This window comes from Wasmannia auropunctata, unplaced genomic scaffold (assembly GCF_000956235.1).
Source record: "Wasmannia auropunctata unplaced genomic scaffold, wasmannia.A_1.0 LD336101.1, whole genome shotgun sequence".
NCBI lineage: Eukaryota > Metazoa > Arthropoda > Insecta > Hymenoptera > Formicidae > Wasmannia > Wasmannia auropunctata.
In genome coordinates this window covers 4,774,356-4,792,646 of record NW_012026789.1, presented here as the reverse complement: position 1 = coordinate 4,792,646, position 18,291 = coordinate 4,774,356, and the positions used below count along the sequence as shown (strand labels likewise).

Below are 18,291 nucleotides of genomic sequence, written 5' to 3'. Positions count from 1 at the left end.
ATGTATTTATTAAATGAATAAATATATAGTCTACTGACTGTCTACATAGACGACACTTATACAATAGTTTACGTTGTCTACACGTAAACGTAGAATATTATATTTTACGCGTAGATGCACAACCCTGGAAGAAAGTATGCTATATCGATATATTTCTTCCACGTTCATACGTTTATTTACTTATCGGATAGACTTATGCATTTTTAAAGTGTGAGTAAGTTAAAAGACTTGCTAGACTGTCTTCGTATAAGTGGCTACCTCTTTCTATCTCGCAAACTGAACAAAGGTGGACCTAACAAATATAATATCAAATTAAATACTTCAAATTGAATTCTATTGTAAATTGTAAGCACACAGTGATCACTTAGAAAAATTATTTATGTTAAAAAAAGAAGAGACATGCATAACTTTTTGCATTGGTATAAAATTAATATTTCGATATGACAAAAGTTGCAGAGTTCTTTTTAACGATGTAACAAAATTATTTTACAAATTATACACGGATTTTCGAATTAAAGTTTTCCGGTTTAAAGTTTTGCGGGCGACTACTACTTTTTTCAGTTTTGTCCCTGCGGTGTTGCCAACCTCCGACTTTCGCACTAGTGATTAACGTGTAACTTACAATTAGTATGTTATTTAATCATAGTATTCAGTGTATATGTAGTATTCAGTGTCATAATTTTACGTTAAATATAAGCAATATAAAAAAACAAAAATCTACAAATTCATAAAATTGTAAAATATTTAATAAATTATGAAACAGTTAAGTAATAATTAACAATTTATAACGTGACATAAATAATATATCAAATGCTTCTTATAAATTAATAATTTATTTCTTTGATAAATAAATAAATACAAAGTGGCGATTTGAAAATTTGAACGATTTTGTTATAAATGTATTTACAATAAAATAAAACATTTTATTATATCTTTAATTATAACGAAATTTTAAAATTATTTTTCAAATTGTAAAGATTACATTTTAAATTATAAAATTATTTTTGAATAATGTCACGTCATAAAATGCTAAGTTTCATAATTTTATTAAATATTTTATGATCTTATTAAACGTTTCATAATTTATGAATTTGTGTAAATTTTTGTATACATATTTATTTTCATATATTATATATATATATATATATATATATATACTTATCCCATATATGTATATAGCAGTATATATATACTGGGCATCAGATAACATATCATATGTGGCAATCGCCAGTGCGAGAATCAGAAGATAGCCACTCCGCCGAAAAAGGTAATAATCATCCCCAAAACTTTAAGCCGAAAAAACTTGCATTACTTATAAAATAATTTTGTTACATCGTTGTATTTGTTAAAAAGATCGCTACAATTTGTATTACCTATATCAAAATATTTACTTTACCATGCAAAAGTTACGCATGTTTTTCCGTTTTCTAACATACATAATTTTAAATAATCACTGTACTCATAGTAGAGTTAGAATTCAGTTCGAACCATTTAATTTGATATTATATTTGTTAGGTTTATCTCTGTTAGTTTGCGAGATGAAAAAGGGTGGTCACTTATGCGGGGACACTCACAAATCCTGGTAATAATAAACATAAATTTTACACAAGATAAATGATATTTTATGAGACGTAATGTTGTACCTGCTTTCTTTCGGGCTGGACGACGCGTGAAGCCCATAGTTACAGGAACTTCCTCATCGACAAAGCGATTAGACTCACCTGGAACAAAAACGTTTTATTTAGAAATAAAACTATCTGCGTGTATCACAATTAAATAATTTCAAAAATGTATAATCAAATATTTTTGTACAATATATAAATAATCGGAACGTTGCTCAAATTATAGAGTTATTATTTTAATAATGGATAAAATAACAAGATTATTAGAACAGGTTTATTTTACAAAAAAAATAATTTATTTTTTAAACTATGTTTTAATTTAATGTATATTTAAAATAACCTTGTTACTAGTACATAATTTAGAAAGAATGAATAAAATAAACTATAACAAATACTTATAAAATATAAAATATAAAATATACTTATAAAATAAAATATAAAAAACAATTCGGTTGGTTGTTCAGTGAAATATATTTTCGGAATAAAATGGCTATCTGAACTCATGCAATCACCGAGGTTTCTTTTGAAAGCTATTAAATAATATTTAATATCTGCAATTGCTCTTCGAAGAATTTACAGGTAAATTCTTTTCTTAGAAATGACCACTTATGTCGAGATCTTCTGATTCTGAGCAATGCAGCCAATTAAATTTTTAACTCTTTAATGTTTAGTTTTACAAATTTATAAATATATATTCCTTTTGCATAATGTGCTAATAAAAAAGATAGATTCTTTACAAAGTGATATTCACTTATGCATTTTATTCTGCTCATTCGTTATAAAATAACTAAATTTAATCTCATCGTCAATTTCTCAATTATCAATCGACATGATATAATTCTTTTTAAAACATCGATTAAATGGCAAATTATTATCATTTTAGATGTAAATATATCGGAGAAAAGAAGTTCAAGAAATACAGAAACTTTCATCTTTCATGTTTTAAAAGCCTTCATAAAACAAAAACAAAGGAACAAATAATGATGGTGCAACTACAAACTGCATCGACTTAATATCGCATGGTCTGCATCCCTGACCCACTTTTACGTTCTCTAAGGTTACATAGGTAACCCCATTGAAAGATGACGTCACATAGGAACGACGTTAGATGGTAGGTAATCGACTTACCTTTTCTCGATTTCTTTGTGATAACAAAGAACGAAAAGAAAAAAAATCGGATCACTAATTTTTATCAAATTTATACTGAAAAAACTATTACTAATTTAATTTCCGGACCTTTATTCCTTCAACAGACTCTACAATTTTTCCGCTATTATTAATGATGTATATATTTTTATAACATAGAAAAGCTTTTATGAATTAATTATGAAGTCAAAGGCCGAAAAAGAGATAATGTACAAACAATCTGTTATACAATATACAGATATATATATATATATATATATATATATATATATGTATACATATATATATATACCTATATAATATTGTAAAAGTATACATAAAATATTTTAAAAATCGTGAAACAATCTTTGTGCATACAAAATGCCTAATGTAAAATTTTGTGCATATACAATATTAAAAAGATAATTACAATTATGAAAGTCATAAAAAAATTAATGCTACATGAAATTTGATTTATCCCAGCCTTAATCCATATCCAATATTTATTATACACGCAGATCTCCATCATCTATAAATTATCTGTACATTTCATAATAAACTAATTAGTTTCTAAATTCCATAATTTTATAATAAAAATAATTTCATAAATCCATAATTTTATAATAATTAATTCCGGATCTTCACTTATTTATTATTGCTAAACTTGCGAAGCTATTTTGCATTGTTTGTATAATATCTGAATTGTCTTCATTTAATCAAAAAATTTTTTATAGACTTCCCCATCAAGGCAATTCATCGACTATTTGAAATCTCAACAAATATGAGTTACAAAAAGTAACACATGTTGTGTCATAAAAAATCAAACATAAAAAGAGAAAAAAATTTTTTTCACAAGTTTATTTTTGCGATTTTAAAAGTCTATTTAAATTCTACTAAAATATCTAGATAACATTTTTGATGCAAAGACATTCTTCGCACCACTATTTGAAAAACACTTAAGAAATAAAAAAGTCAAAGTATAAGAAATGTTTTGCAAATAAATTAAGGATCTCTAAAACTGTACGTACATAATCTTTTGATTCCATTTGCAAAATAGATTCTGTTGAGAATAAAAGGGATACGTGACTGCATATATCTGATTGAAAACTTCACTCATATGCCCTACTCTGTATGCCAATAAAAAGAGAAGCAAACAAAAAACGTCATATCTGAAGAGGAGAATGTGATATTAAAAAATGATAAAAAAATATGCTCTCCGTTCGAAAAAACAAAGAAATTCAGCAAATAAAAATCTATACGTACAATATCAATATCATTTTTGAGATATAATTCAAAATTATGTGACGTAATGTTGACTAAACTTTAATAAAAAATTTCAAAAGTTTTGTCATTTACAGTTTAAGATACAAAACATAGATATAAAAGTATATATATAAAAATATCTCAAGATATAAAAGTATAGATATAAAAAACAGAAATACAAAATTTTGAACAAATAGAAAAGATTAATTAAAATATAAGTGATAAACGTTTCATACTTGAGATAAAAAAAAAAGGATTAATGAAAAACACATATTTCTTATACGAAAATAAATTCTAAGAATTTATTCCAAGAATTACTCGCCACAAAGGATATTTATGTGCAAAACGTTCAATCTCGAAATAAGCAGGTTCAAAGTCAAGACCCTTTACAAGCTGATTACGACTACATAAGCTGTGCAATCTATGATGATGAGATGCTATTAAAGAGCGACCTGTTGTCATCAAATAAATCGTTTTAAATTGCCATTACTCCATAGCCGTTACGTCACAAACGACTCTTTCCAGAACTGTTTTCAGAAAATACAATATCATCATTTCAAAAGAAAACACAATTTCAAAAACTGACAATTTGGTTGATTGATCATAAAATTCGCAACTTTTTCTTATTATTTTAAAAGCCAGTAGAAAAATAACATACAAGTTTCTAATTAACCTATATATTTGAAAAATATGTTTAAAAATACGCAATAAAAATTTTCGTTTTATCAATTATTTCACATTTTATTCAAAAATAAAAAAAATTAAAAAAATAACATTGGTACTCCTAATGTTTAAACATGAGATCGAATTATTTTTGAGTTAAATATTTTCGATACGTGACTTATGCTTAATTCGTCCGCTACAAGATTAGAGGAAGAAATCAAATTAAATTCATCCAAACGCATGTCAACTATTACTTTCATCTTCGACGTGACAACCATTACAATGCATGCAATTGTTGTAAGTGTGGTATACATATAAAAAATTACGTTTTATCTACTGGACGAGAAGTTCGCCTGAGCCTATGAAGAATAAGTGCGCAGAGTACAGGTCGCAAAGTTTAAAGGCGCCGTTTGCCGTGCGGAAATATATTTATGTCTGGTACCAGAGAGATAGGGGAGAACGTAAAACGCGATAAAGGGAGAGACGGAGAGAACAGGGGGCAGGCAAGGGCGGGACCATAGCGAAAGAAAGGCAAAGAGGAGGAAAAAGAAGTCGGCTTGATGCAACCGGCCGCGAAAAAGCGTCCGTCGTTCGCCGGAGCGAGATCCGCTTTGAGGAAAAAGGAAAATAAAGCAAAATCGTAGCGTGTACCAACGGCCACCGTTCTTCTACCATTTTCCGGTTCTATCCGTGCCGTTCTTCCCAGCGCCCGCAAGTGGCCAGCTGACCGCCCGCGTTACTTCATTACACGAGCGAGGAGAGGAAAGCACCACGCGCGGAATAGCCGGTGTGCTAATTAAATTTTTCTTATTTGCACCCGCAACCGTAACGTCCTTTAGATTCAACACTTTTGATCAAATAGTCGCCCGGAGGGGAAGCTCTTTGCCACGCGTATCTTTAATCGATAATACTTTCAGCAACGTTCGAAGTGTTGCAGATTACTCTGATTCACTTTTTCACCTAAGTTTTCTGCGAAGGCTGGGCTATCGCGCATTGCCTTATTATCTTACGCTATACGCAGAATCAAACGATCAAAGGTCTACTGTGTCGAAGTTAAAAAAAAACTAGAAGAATTTTTATCATGATAAATAAAACGAAAGGGAGAGTGAGAGAGCGCTCGATTGGATCTCGAACTACTAACCGCGAAACGAAGAGAAAAACGACTACGAGAGTATCTGAGAGAAAATAGACGAGCAAGATTTATCGCGCTACAGCGAACTTTTTCCCCCTTTTCTCAATCGGGTGAATCGATCGGCAACGCCCGTCCGCTATTGGGGAGCATAATGCGATTTTACGACAGCGGGAATAAAAGGCCTTGAAAACGTTGAGGCAAGATCGTCCGGAGATCTTTCTTGTCGTGACGCGAACGAAATCATTACAAATCTACGTTCCCACACGGTCCCCTCCCCCCTCCTCCCTTCCTCCCTCCACCGATCAATCCGGAAGGAATAAGGCAAATGTGCGTCAATAGACCTCGCCACTTGGAAAATGTAATTTTGAAGATGTAATACTCGAAGATATAACTTTGAAAAGCAAAGGGTTCTGGGATTTCCGATCTAATTTCGATGATTTTCCGCGAGCGCCTTTCAACAGGTTACATCATTGAAATCGGAATTTTCCTCAGATCGTCGACGTGCTCGTCCGTCATATATATGTAATAATCGCATCTCTCTCTCTCTCTCTCTCTCTCTCGTTGGAAGAGAAAGGATAGAAGGTAGCCGAGAAGACAGAGAAGCCAGCATCTCTCGCACCACTCGGGTTTATTTCTGGATGTCCCGAGGACGACGTCACGAACCGACCAGAATAGCGTGCATCTACGTCACGCCTGGGTAACCCCCGCGGCGAATTTCGGAGACAGACGACAAGGTAGCCGACGAGACGGGCAACACACGGAGGCGTCAGCTGTTCGACCTGTCTCTCGTGGACTTGCGACGAGCGGCGCGTGTAACCGTAAGCATCATCCGACCCGGCACATATCGATGTCAAACTGGTCGCGAAATTCTGCCTAAAATTCGCGTGACCAGCAAACTTCGGTCTTCCACGATAAACTGCGCTAAAGACAAAAATGGATAGTACCGTAATGCCGCTGAATTATGCAAATATATACAAGAAGACATCTAGGTCTATAGGATAATACATACGAGACATGACAAATACGGTTCATCGCTCTTAATTAACGTTCTGCCACGTTTCGCCGGTCCATATTCAAACCGCAAATCGACTTGACGTCGTATGAAGATTATTTCTCGACAGTAGAGCTCATTCGTATTCCGTTAACCAGACGTACCGGCGGTTCGTCGTCTCGTTACGTTACGAGCGTAAGACGGAGGAAACGGAAGAGACGCGCGCAGAACAAGAACGGGAAATGGGAAGACGATGAAGATGAGCAAGGGGATAAGAGAGAGAGCGGTGGCATGTCTAGAGTACTTTTCTAGGTGCACGAGCGCAGCGTTATTCAATTAACGAAGGTTACGCTGCGCCGCTCGTAGCTTCCACCTTCATTACCTAAACTTCGTCTGCTTTTGGTTTTCCTGATTTTCATTCCGAGAATGGTAAAAGGATGGTAAGTCTTTTGAAATATATATCCGCACGCGAGCAAAACTTACATAAATAAATAAAAAATTTAAAAAAAAATTACATCAAAGTAAATAAGATGCTGGTTTTAACCAAGTAATAAGCGGTTAAAGAATTTTCTAACGTAACGTAATTAATTTCTTAAATTAGAAAAATGTCTACAAATTCGCGAATTATTCATTCTTGGTATTACTATATTAATGTAAAATATATCGTAATTAGTAAAAATATCTTTCAATGAAATTCTTTTATTTATCGTTATAAAATTGTTTTATATAACATAGGAGAAAATAAATAAAATATTAATAGCGTCAAATCGTTTTTATAGAAATTTAAACAATAGACTATTAAAACTGAGAAAACTAGAAATAAATTTAGAAACTAGAATTCCGCTTCAACTCTAAAACTGTTGAATCTATTGTACGGAAATTTCTCGACCTTCGACGAAAACGTACACTAGGCCGGTCTGAAGTACTGCCAAATGTTAATTTACGTAATACTGACTTAGATCTCGAGCAACGAATAAAACAGAAAATCAAACTCGAAGGGCATTAACTGCAAAATGTTAACAGATTTCGGATATTACACACATAATTTTCTTTTCAAAAAATTCGATTATTTGCCTTAATATCCCTGTAAAAGGGCCGCTATAGACAAAAGGCGAATTTCCAATGTGAGTGCCAGATCGAAGGCACGAAACAATAAACGTGCATTCCTACGGCCAACTGTTCTCCAATTAATCCGCTAATTCGACGTTCGGAATGGCACGTCCCGTATCGTAACGAATTCCACCAAGCCTAACGTGACCTTGCATCTAAATCACGCAGATTGCATTCAAGCATAGAAATCGAGACAGAAGTCGCATAACGACGTCCGCCGCATGCTCGTACTGCAGCCGAATTCTACGTATTGTGGGACCTCGTAAATCTCCGTTACGAAACGGTCAACGAGTTCCACGCGAGGCACACGGCTATTTCATTATTACCGCGGAAGAGGCGTTTCTCGACTTTGCTGTACCAAGCACGCGTGATTCTCCAGTTATTCAATCGATCGCGATCAACTATCAATCAAATCATTGGCATTGAATAGCGTTACGTAACAATGAATTAAACCATAAAAATATTAAAGCTTAGCTAAAGAATACTTTGCGTTACCAGATTAAATGCGTGTGTGTGTGTGTGTGTGTGATTTAATTTTTCTTTTATTTTATAATTTCGTCCATTTCACACATCATTCAATTGCAATTAATTGAATTTTCTTACGTTTCTCAATTTGTATTACAGTCGAGAAGAAAACGCAAACCGACTGGGGAATCAAATTCAAAACAATAGAATAATAAAGGAAATATCGACCGATATGTAAATAATAGAATATACAATTTAGAATGATTTACCCTTTGAATTCTTCGACGTCTCCTGGCTCAGATTTCCCGGCATAATTTTTCGTTGCATCATATACATGATGGCCCACACAACAGATATCACCGGCGCCCACATATCGCAAATATCGCGCACCGCGCGTGATTTAATACGCGCGTCTGTATCTCGTAGTAACGAATTAGTTCATAGTTTATCAAAATATTTTACATTACATCGCGTGAAATTAAATTATAAAGCGCTCTTTTAACTTCTCGAACTTTTAAATTGTTCAAAAGTTCATAATTGTGCAAAAAAGTTACTCTAATGCTCGAGTCTGACAGAAATAATCGACCATGGCGGATAAACAGCTAGGCCTGACAGGTCACTCTGAAAAGAATGTCAGCACAGAATACCGTTACATTCGGAAAGTTACGCACGCGTGTAAAAGCGTTATTGTAAAAAATTAGCGTTGTCAGCCAACGTGAGTAATCCTTCACCAATAAATTCAATAAAAACTTATTAACTGCTCTGCGATTGAGAGATGGATTCAATTAAAAGATTTTCCTCTAAAATAGGTGTCCTCTAAAAAGATTCCAACAAAAATATTTGATATATTACGTTGTCACAACAATCACTAAATTCGCACAACCAATCAGTCGCGAACCAATCCATGATTTACATTCCGCGCGGCTGCGGCGAGTTGTCATTCCCTGTTTCAATTTATAATCCAAAATTCTATGCAACGTTGCGACGGCGTTATATACATTCTCAAAATTAACAACAATCTTGGCAATCCGCCTAGCGACTTGTATTTATTTGTCGTGCTTATAACACGTGGCGTTTGACGACACGTGACACGTGGAGATTAACGGGAACGCGAACCCTGCCGATTTCCCCGCCATCGCGGATGTTGACGAAGATGAGTCGCTCCCTCCCCTCTTTCTCTCTCTCTCTCTCTCTCTCTCTCTCTCTTTGCACTTTCCGAGGCGAATCTCTGCGGACAGATCAAAGGGTTTTCGCGACTGAGGATGGGGTATTCGCGAAATGAAAAAAAAAATCGCTTCGACGGTCGACCCGCTAGCGACAAGCGTGAGCACGCTTCGAAATTCGACTGCTGCATCTTATCCTAAATTTAGCTTTGCCGGCTGCGTCCTACATTAGAAGGACCTGCATGTGTGTGTGTGTGTGTGTGTGTGTGTGTGTGTGTGTGTGTGTGTGTGTGTGTGTGTTGTGTGTGTGTGTGTGTGTATAACAGACTTATGTGTATATGTTTGTACGTGGATATGCGACTTTAATGACGTCCCGCAATGTCCGACCGATGTGTGCGATGTGTGAAACGGAAATCAACGTCTGCACTAGGATTGTGTAACTTTACTAACACGCGCATGTAGATGAGGAGATTCTGTGCTATCGAATCGCATTATTAGAATTGCAAACACATCTATTCTGTTAGAAAAGTTAAATTGACAATACATCTCGTTATCAATAATTCTAAAATATCGAGTATATTATTTGAATGCTGTAATAATTCGAACTTTTCATTTCAGAATGTATGTATACGTGTCAATTTTAGTATACATATATTTTAAATCTGTATATATTTTTTCCGATTCTTAAAATGTTTTTTTTTGTATTGTAATATAAGATTATAAACAGAATTCTATTTCTGGAATTCTGACGCAAATATATAAATCGTTTAAAGTGAGCTTCTATTTTTTCTGTTTTATAAATTTTGAATCTCTACGGTAGTAAAACAGTTTGTGAAAGTGAAACAAACGTTGATCTTGTGTAAGATTTGGGAGCATTGTATAAGTGCGTATAAGCGAGTGTAATGAATGCGATCGATACGCGGATGTACAGCACGTGGCGCAGCAACGCTTGGTGGACTACGGTCCCGAGACGCGGGACTATCGATACTAATTGGCAGCCACGACTAGTGTGCTCAGTGCCAAATGTATCGAAACCATTATAACCCGGTAACGGTAGTAGAGGCCAATAATAATTGGAGCGATATGACCGAACGAACGGCGCGACGTGGTAGGAAGAGGTCCGCCGTGTAGCGAGTGTTACAAAAATCGATCGTATGGGTGTTCAAATTGATCGAATTAACATTACGCGAGGTGATGTGTAACACGTAAATAATAACGGGCATAATGCACGAGGCAAAACAAAATAATTTGCAGCGCGTTTAGAGTGTCACGCGCTTTGATTACAAGCGCGGGTATTGCGGTATAACGGTATGGGCAAATAATGAGGCTTAATAGCAATATATGTACCGATATCGGAGCACAATGGAGAATTATCTTTCCGTTGCGTGCCACGCTGCATGTGCTAATCGTTCGCCATCGGATACGAAAACCGGACGAGTACGGAGCGCGCACGTAGGTACAGGCGTGCATTATTCTCCCGCGTGCGCAATTAGATTCGCCATCGGGGCACATCACGATTAATGCTTGCGACACGAATAATTCTATTGATTTCGCTCATTCGCCTTGATATTAATCGATAGGAATCCCCACCGCAAATGCATCGTCCATTAGCGATCGAATTCTCGTACAACGCTCCATCCATAATACACGTTCGTCATTCAGTATTTCCCTCAAGGAAACGTTCGGAATGCGTTCCAAACGTCGGCCCCAATAACACGATCCCGATAACCCTCGAATACATTACGGGCCGGCTCAAAATAAAAGACATCCGTGGCGCACGTGTTTTGTATGCGAGACAATAAAGCCGCGTTATTTCCCTAAGTACATTCCATATATTATATTGAAAAAAAGAAATAATTGTAACTTATCCACGGAAAATGTAATCGAATAAAAGAAGATTCCAGGCTCTATATTCCTCTAGGCCATAACCATTTTAACGATCGCTCTTGTATTCTATTGCTGTTGTTAATCCACTTCCGGGAGATGCACCGGAATACGCAAGAGCGCGCGTCGACCCGCTTACTTGTGAAAAACCTCAGTAGAGAGCCCGCATTTTCGATCACTAAACTCCGACCTCTTTCTTCAGTCATTTTGCAGTTCGATCAAGGGGGGAGTCTTGCCAAGAGCTCTATCCGATAATGCCGGGACATGAAAAACCCTTCCGCCCAACACATCGGCGGTGCCTTTCAACTTCGCATCTAGTTTGTCGACCTTTTCAACGTGCGTCGACTTTGTGAGCACTTTTCTTTCGGAGCAGTCTAATGCTTTATCAAATTCCGCACGACAGTGTAATTCGAGTACGCAATACACAAGTTATTGCTATTCGAGCCAAATTTTTCCTGCACACAATAAAATATCAATTTGACCGATAAATCAAAATTCCCCGATGGTAACCGTGTGTACATTCTTAATCCTTTGTGTCACGAATTTTTGTGTCAAACCGATTTTTTTGAAAACTTACTTTGTAAGAGGAATTTTTCGGGTCGCTGATTACGAATCAGAAGCTAGTATTTTAAAATTTAAAATGATTGATCTAATATGGCGGACCAATAATTCAAATAATTATAATACCGATTCCGCCATTTTGAATTTAATTTGAAAATTTTGATCTCAGATTAGGATTCAGTGATCCAAAAAACTTTTAGAACACCGTTATAAGAGATATTCGAACCATTTATTTGGATTTACAGTAGAAAATATCGATTTTTTTTCATATTTCTCAAATATTATCAATTTATAATGAAAAATAACATAGCAAAAAATCAGAAAAAATTTCGAAAAATATTTTAGAATAGTTTAAATAAGTGCCTAAATTACCGTTTTGATATTGGTAATAGTTTAATATGTAGAAAATGTTTTTTTTTTCGAAAAAAAAGAACAAATTTTAATTATATTTGCTTAATTATAATAATTACGCAATTAAAATTTTAATTGCTTACTTTTTTTAATACTTATTCATGTTCTAAGGAGGCTACGAAAACAAAAAAAAACCAATACTTAACGTCAAGAAATTCATCAAAATAATTAAAAACTGAGCGGAAAAAGGTAGGACGCTGAGAGTCCTGTCATGACGCAAAGGGTAAAATGTTTTTCGTCAAATATGAAATACAACGAATCTTATTTGAAGTATACAACTACATTTAGAGCTCACGTTACAGCCAACAATAGGATATAAATTACAGATAATACAGAAACATTATTGCAATTCCATACATATATGAAAGCATTAAACGTCATGCTATACTTTTCGATTTTCTCACATATATCTATTGTACGTGACCTTAATATCGGTATATCATTCAAAGTTATCGAGTTAATTGTTACGTGAACCCGATTTGCACAAGTCTCAAGTCGGAACAAAATCGCAGCTATACGCACGCTTAATTGCGTCGCATCCACGCCCGAGATTAATACCACGAGCGAGGCAAAGCGCACAGAAAGCGAAGTGGAAAGGGGGATAGGAAGTTATGAAAGGCGGAACAACGCGCATACTTGCTGGCTTGAACGAACATTAACGAGGTCGGTTAACCCCGATGCACGATGGCCTGACGGTAGAAACCAATGCGATGAAATATCTACGAACTTCGCGCGCGCAGGAAGCGCCAGCGAGAATTGTTTCGGCGGAACTTGCCCGAGCACCCTGGTATACAGGTGCACCTGCGAATAGGTGTACGCCTAAAGCGCTTCTCTGCCCAGAGAATCGACGCACGAGAAATCCAATCCCAATATACTTCTTGCCCGCGACATCCGCGCGTTCGCATTTATTTTAACACCGCAAATTATTCCACGAGGCCCGCGAGACCGATGCATCACCTATTACGAAAACTTCTTAATTGGATTTTAATTGAGAACGATCGAAATTCGTTCCAACCCGCCGAACCGCGATAACTTTAGCCTCGACGAATTCGTGAAATAGAACCATCGACCGTCGGGCGGTTCACGTTTCAAGGCTATTTAGAATCAATGTCGTATTGTAAATTTACAAACATTACAAAAGGATTGCAAAACATTCGCAAAATTCTCTTCGATACCGATCGCGGAATTTTGACTCCATGTTTTTTTTTTTTTTTTTGTAAAAGAGGCTCACAGATGCTCGGGCTTCACGGATGAATGAGGCAGATGTTTAATGAGGATATAACGAGACACGTGTTTAATTTATCGCCTGCTAAGAATCTCGCTGAAATGTCTATTTTCTTTGACGGGTTAAGAATAGAGCCAACATGCCACTCCCGATCGACGATGTTGCTGAGAACAATGGTGACGGGTGTCGTCGGGCTGAATATAACGAGTGCCTATAGAGTCTATAGACGGTATAAGCAGCTGCTGTTTGCGACAACGGAGCTTTACGGTAGCGCTTTATTATGAAGCTCGCCGAATTATGCTACCGTCGTACGATGAAAACATACAGAAACCTGAGCATCATTGTTGAAAGTATCACAGGAAGATCCACAACCTCCTACAAGTACTAATGATTCACATACACACAGACAATGAAATCTTTTCCGTTGCCAACGAATCTGCGTCTTATTGGTATTCGGTAGCGTTGAGAATATATTTATTCTCTGCTTTGCCGCAAACAACTTTCTTTTTCCAAAGCCATTTTTAGGAATGTTATTCCTGGACCGTTGATTTCGCCATGCAATTGATCGAAAAATATTTAAAAACATCGAATGCCAACCGCGAAATTTAATCACGTGCGAGCGAAGATTGCAATTAATCGCGAATACAAATCCTAATCGCAAATTTTAATTCTTCTACGGGATAACAGAGACAAAATTTACAAATGTAATCAAAAGTTTTCACAGTACGTGAATATTAAAACAGGATTGCCATTAAATAACATGACGTTACAATTAATCGCAAATATAAATCCTAATCGCACATGTAAATCCTTAGACGAGATAACAGGGACGAAATTTATAATCAAAAGTTTTTGAGAGTACGTGAATTTGAAAACAGGACTGCCATTAAATATAACATGTCGTATCATTTTGCCATGCAACAATATTTATTACGCTTCGCGGGAACATTATCGTAGCGAAACAGCTGCAGCGAAAGCTGCTCGACTAAGCAACGCGCAGTCTGAAGACTCTGTGCACGGAAATATTCAAGCCGAAAGTAATAAACTTTTTCCCCGGACACGAGATCGTGCCGTAAAGTACGGCGAGCAATAACTATAGACGAACCGGGCCGTCGAAACACCTATACACGCCATCCACCTATACACGTGCAATGTACATAGGTAAGTATCTAAGCCTCCTGTAAAACACGAATACATCTCTGCTCTGGCAAGAGCACACATACACGCTCTCGCCCCACTTCTCATTCATTGCTCTCATTATCAGGCACGTCATCTCCTCTTTCGTCCTTCATTGCCGCGTCTTCTATCATATGCAAGAGTGTGTATCTGCCCATATACATATACACGAAGGTAAAGTAATACATTGTGTAAGAACAAAGGGTCGGGCACATAGAACCGCCCACGGTCTCCGCGATATTTCCGCGATATGTATTTCAGACATCAATCGACATCAGTTCGAATTTGATTCGCTCCAAGTCGCTCCGCAACCTCATTTCGCAAATTTATCGAATACGCGATATTTATATTTCATCGCGGAAAGCGTATATACTTTTTATACGATAATATTACAATTTTCTTCAATGTCTAGATCCTGAAAATTTTACAAACAGCATAAATACGTATATACGTATGTCAAACTTTTAATTTCAAATAGTATGTACAACTTAAAGCTTTCGTTAAATCTAATCTGATTTCTATATCGATTCTGCCAAAACGAATAAGCAATTTTAATGCAACTGACTAATAAATAGCGTGACAATTCATGCGCGACTGCTGTCGCAATAATGAGAATGAAAACTGAACTCCCCAATTCAATAACGTGACTTTTTATTTTTAATGTATATATGTCGGGATGAAATATACAACAGCTGGCCTGAAACAACAATACGATACCCAATTAGTCGATAAAGGGGTGAAAGATCACGTGCAGTCGTATAATACCTATACGTGAATGCTTGCACAGTGCAGTATGTACGAGTAAATATATAAAGCCCCGCAGGTTGTCGGGCTAAGCGAGCTACCGAGCCATAAACCATCCCACACGCCCCGTGTTTCTATCTCTCTACGTCTTCGTGTGGATCTACAAAAACGCATGCACCGCAGAAATTGAAAACCATAGTCGCTCTACGACCTTGCCGCGTCTCTCGTCTTACAAATTAGAAGCGCGCGCTGCAACGGAACGTTTGACCAAGTAACCGAACGTGCAAAAAAAAGGGAAATTCCTGCGAAAACGACTCGTAACTAACGAAAGTAAGAACAATATATAATTTCAGATCAGATATTTTTGCGCGCAAAAGTAATACATATAACACGTATAATATACATATTCTCAAACAACGACTCACACAGAGATAAATGTAAAAAAAAAGTGACTTTACGGAATTTCTAAGTTTTTTTTTTACTTGAGAGTTGTCAGAGAAAGACGTGATGCTATGAAAGTTCCTCCCTTTTTTGTTCCAACGAGAGTCTTTTATAAAAAAAAAAGAAAAAATATCTACAACTTGTCGAAGTTACACGGTTGCTTCGACAACGAATGTGTCTATTTTAGCGTTAACGCTGTTTACGCCCGAATGCTCTTCTGGATACATCCGCCGTTGGCCTACATACGCAGAAGTTCATAGCTGAAAAGAATCAATACGTTACCTTTACCTCTACCTCGTTTTCTCGCAGCACGTGCTACTGTACAATCGTTATTCCTCTATATATATACGGCGTAATGTTACTCTCGTGTGCGATCGCGTCGCGCGACGTAACGTTTCGCGAGAAATTTGTGAACTTGAGTGCTCGTACAGGGAGATGCCGCGAAAGCCCCCCTAAGGCGAGAGCTCCCCTTTCTTTCTCGCAGCTGGGGTACCAGAGCCCCCATGAAATATCGATTTTTCGCGCAGGACGATTTGACGCATTTGCTGCATGCACCACGCTCGCAAAACTGCACGTGGCGTCCAGGGATTAACCTCGGAACCGCGCACATTTTCCGCCCGGCGTTATAAACTATACGTCATCCAAGGAACTCATGTGTTTCATTTATTTACACCTTTCTTCAATGAAGACAACGTGAGTCTTCTCGCTGCAGCTCGGAGCGAACTCTTCGAAATACCGAGTTTCCACATTCGTCTTGCTAATCGGTTGAACAGTGGAAAAAATTATATCGCAGAACACCACGTTAGATTTGGCAAGAGAACGAATCCTCAAGTTATTAAAAGCTATCTTCCATTTTCGGTGCTGCTAACTTCTTCGCGGGAAATCTCAAATTTCGCTTCCGACTTCTCCGAGAGATCCACTTAAAGAAATTCCCATCCCATTCTAGTACGATCGATCCTCTTCCTCCTGGTCCCCCTCCCGCCCATGCCAACGATAATTAAACATTGAATCGACGTTAAATATATTCCAGCGACTTTCATGGCCCCCGCGCGATCGCCGTCGCTCACGCGATTTAAGCAAGAAGTTAAATTTAAACCAAATGACAGGTTTAAATTCCACTTAAACTTTACACGTGAATCGCGCTTTATAAGCAAACGCCCATATATACACCGCCGACTACGCGATTCTAATTAAATGGCCAAAGTGAATTACGTCTGGACATTAAGCTCCGACATTCTGCAAAAATAGGATGGCCTCCTTTCGACGCGGGGAATCATTCGAACAAAACAACGCCGGCGGTGCTTTAAGTAGTAAGTTTGCAAGAAACGAAAGAGGAAATCTAATAAGCATCGCTGTCGCTTCGCCGTAAGATCGCAAAATTCTTTAACTTAATTTCCGATAAGAATAAGCGCACAGAAATAAACATATTTCAAGTGTGCTTATCGTTTCAGTGTGCCGACAACAAAATTAAAATGTCAAGACTGAATGAAACTGCTATATAATCGTATATAGAGGAGAGTTACCGAATGCGTACTATTTAATAAGATATTTTTAGTTATATTTCACATTTGGTACTATTTAGAATGCAAACAAACGTTGGAAATTGTAGCTTGATGTCCAAGGCATCTAATATTACATGTTAAATCTTTCACTAATAGCAAATTAATTTGTTCTAAGCTTTTTTGGAACATGCTGTCAAAAGCACGATTCAGCAAACTGCTGATCGCCTAAATCGTACCTGTGAGTTTTATTAATAGTACCTCCTTCTAAACTATTGAATTTATGAATGAAAATAATTAAAAACATAAGATTGATAAAAGAATCATGAATTAATACCTGCTTTAATTGTAATTTATCAAACAATAGCTGTTTTGCTTATGCAACTCGATGACGGTTTTTTCCTCTACAGAATAACTTCGATCGTGTTAAAATAAATAATGTTGATTATGTCATGTGATCTAAAGATAAAGATACATTAGTGCTTCTAAATTGTACCGATACAATATAAAAACTCTTATGCTGGTTAGGTTAGGTACGATTTAGGAAACTTGACAGAGATGATAAAAATATTGATATAATTTTTATAATAATTGTAAATACGTATATACAATAAATGTAAAATATGCTATCATAAACTTTCTTTTAGGAAAAATAACGATTCAATTAAAAATTGCATGGTTTATACATTAGTATCAGCTATATAAATTGATCAAAAATTTACATCAATTGTATCTGATTTTTTACAATGTTGATAGCATGAACAAAACAAGATGTAACCTGTTAATTTTTTGTCTATCTTATCGGAAGAGCACACG

The 18,291-nt window shown here is 36.3% G+C and overlaps 1 protein-coding gene across 1 annotated transcript in view; it reads right to left on the bottom strand.

The window, feature by feature from the left end:
* Nucleotides 1-9,564, bottom strand: part of LOC105460401 — an 87,115-nt gene extending 77,551 nt beyond the window's left edge. Inside the window, exons 1-2 of the mRNA XM_011706848.1 lie at nt 8,641-9,564; nt 1,644-1,721 (exon numbers count right to left, since the gene is read on the bottom strand). Coding sequence (XP_011705150.1) covers nt 1,644-1,721; nt 8,641-8,743 — 181 coding nt within the window. The 5' untranslated portion in view covers nt 8,744-9,564. The remainder of the gene's footprint in view (nt 1-1,643; nt 1,722-8,640) is intronic.
* Between the last annotated feature and the right edge of the window lie 8,727 nt (nt 9,565-18,291).